We start from the raw sequence: 1,115 nt of genomic DNA, 5'->3' as shown, positions 1-1,115 counted from the left end.
CCCCCCCCCGGCCCTCCCCGCACAGTGTGGGGGGGGAGGGGAGCTGGACTCCATCTCCCACAAGCCTTTGCTGCCCAGACTCCATTTCCCAGCATGCACCGCGGCCCGCCCCAAAGTTCCGCTCGGCCCCCCCGCCCCCCCCGGCCCGGTTGCCACGTCGAGGCAGCGATCGCCGGCCGCGCTGGACCAGGGGGCAGGTGAGGGCAGCCGTCGCCATAGCAACCCGGGAGGCGGAAGTCCCGCATCCCCCCCCCCCGCCAGCCAAGCTGCAGCCCCCGGGGGGCGGGGCCGGGTTCACGTCCTGACCCCCCCCCCCTCCCGCCGCAGCCCCCGGGCGCTGAGCACCATGGCCGGGAAAGGCGGCTCGGAGCATCCCTGCGCCCCGCCCGCCGAGCAGGAGGCGGCGGGACCCCTCGGCACCAAGTAGGGAGCTGCGACCGCCCCAGGGGGGTGATAGGGGGCGCTGTGGGGCAGGGAGCGGAGTGGGGGTCAGTGGGGTGCTGTGGGGCAGGGAGCGGAGTGGGAGGGTCAGTGGGGGTGCTGTGGGGCAGGGAGCGGAGTGGGAGGGTCAGTGGGGTGCTGTGGGGCAGGGAGTGGGGCTGGGGGCTTAGTGAGAGCGTCGTGGGGCAGGGAGTGCGGCCAGGGCTCAGTAGGGGGTGCTGTGGGGCAGGGGGTGGTGGGGGTGGCGTGGGGCAGGGAACAGGGTGGGGGGTTAATGGGGGTGCGGTGGGGCAGGGGCTCAGTAGCGGGTGCCGTGGGGCAGGGAGCAGGGTGGGGGCGCCGTGGGGCAGGCTGTGTGGTGGGGGCACCGGGGGGCAGGGAGCAGGGTGGGGGCGCCGTGGGGGGCGCTGCGGCTCAGAGGTGCCCCATCTCTCGGCCCCCCAGGATCTCCATCCCGGCCCTGCTGCCCCAGGGCCCCGCCAAGAAGTGGCTGGAGCAGCGCCGGGCCACCCTGCGCCCCTGGGGCACCTTCGCCGACCAGCGCCGGTTCGGGAAGCCCCGGAACTTCGGGGAGCTCTGCCAGCGCCTGGCTCGCAACGTGGAGTATTTCCAGAGCAACTACGTCTTCGTCTTCCTGGGGCTCATCCTCTACTGCCTGTGAGCCGGGGGGCAGG

General features: G+C 74.3%; 1 protein-coding gene across 1 annotated transcript; it reads left to right on the top strand.

The window, feature by feature from the left end:
* The first annotated feature begins 132 nt into the window (after window positions 1-132).
* Window positions 133-1,102, top strand: RABAC1 (Rab acceptor 1). Its single transcript, XM_026662304.1, has 3 exons — window positions 133-197; window positions 328-423; window positions 886-1,102. Exons 2-3 carry the CDS (start codon window positions 347-349, stop codon window positions 1,100-1,102), a joined length of 294 nt encoding a protein of 97 aa, XP_026518089.1. The 5' UTR covers window positions 133-197; window positions 328-346.
* Window positions 1,103-1,115: the final 13 nt, after the last annotated feature.

Source organism: Terrapene carolina, unplaced genomic scaffold (assembly GCF_002925995.2).
Source record: "Terrapene carolina triunguis isolate 2854851 unplaced genomic scaffold, T_m_triunguis-2.0 Scaffold25713, whole genome shotgun sequence".
In the NCBI taxonomy this organism is placed as follows: domain Eukaryota; kingdom Metazoa; phylum Chordata; order Testudines; family Emydidae; genus Terrapene; species Terrapene triunguis.
This window is presented reverse-complemented; position numbering and strand designations above follow the sequence as displayed.

What these genes read in the sequence shown, in the direction of transcription:
- RABAC1 (XM_026662304.1), top strand. Translation starts at nt 347, where the DNA reads ATGGCCGGGAAAGGCGGCTCGGAGCATCCCTGCGCCCCGCCCGCCGAG. An exon ending in GCGGGACCCCTCGGCACCAA is followed by an intron (nt 424 to 885) that starts GTAGGGAGCTGC and finishes TCGGCCCCCCAG; the next exon opens with GATCTCCATCCCGGCCCTGC.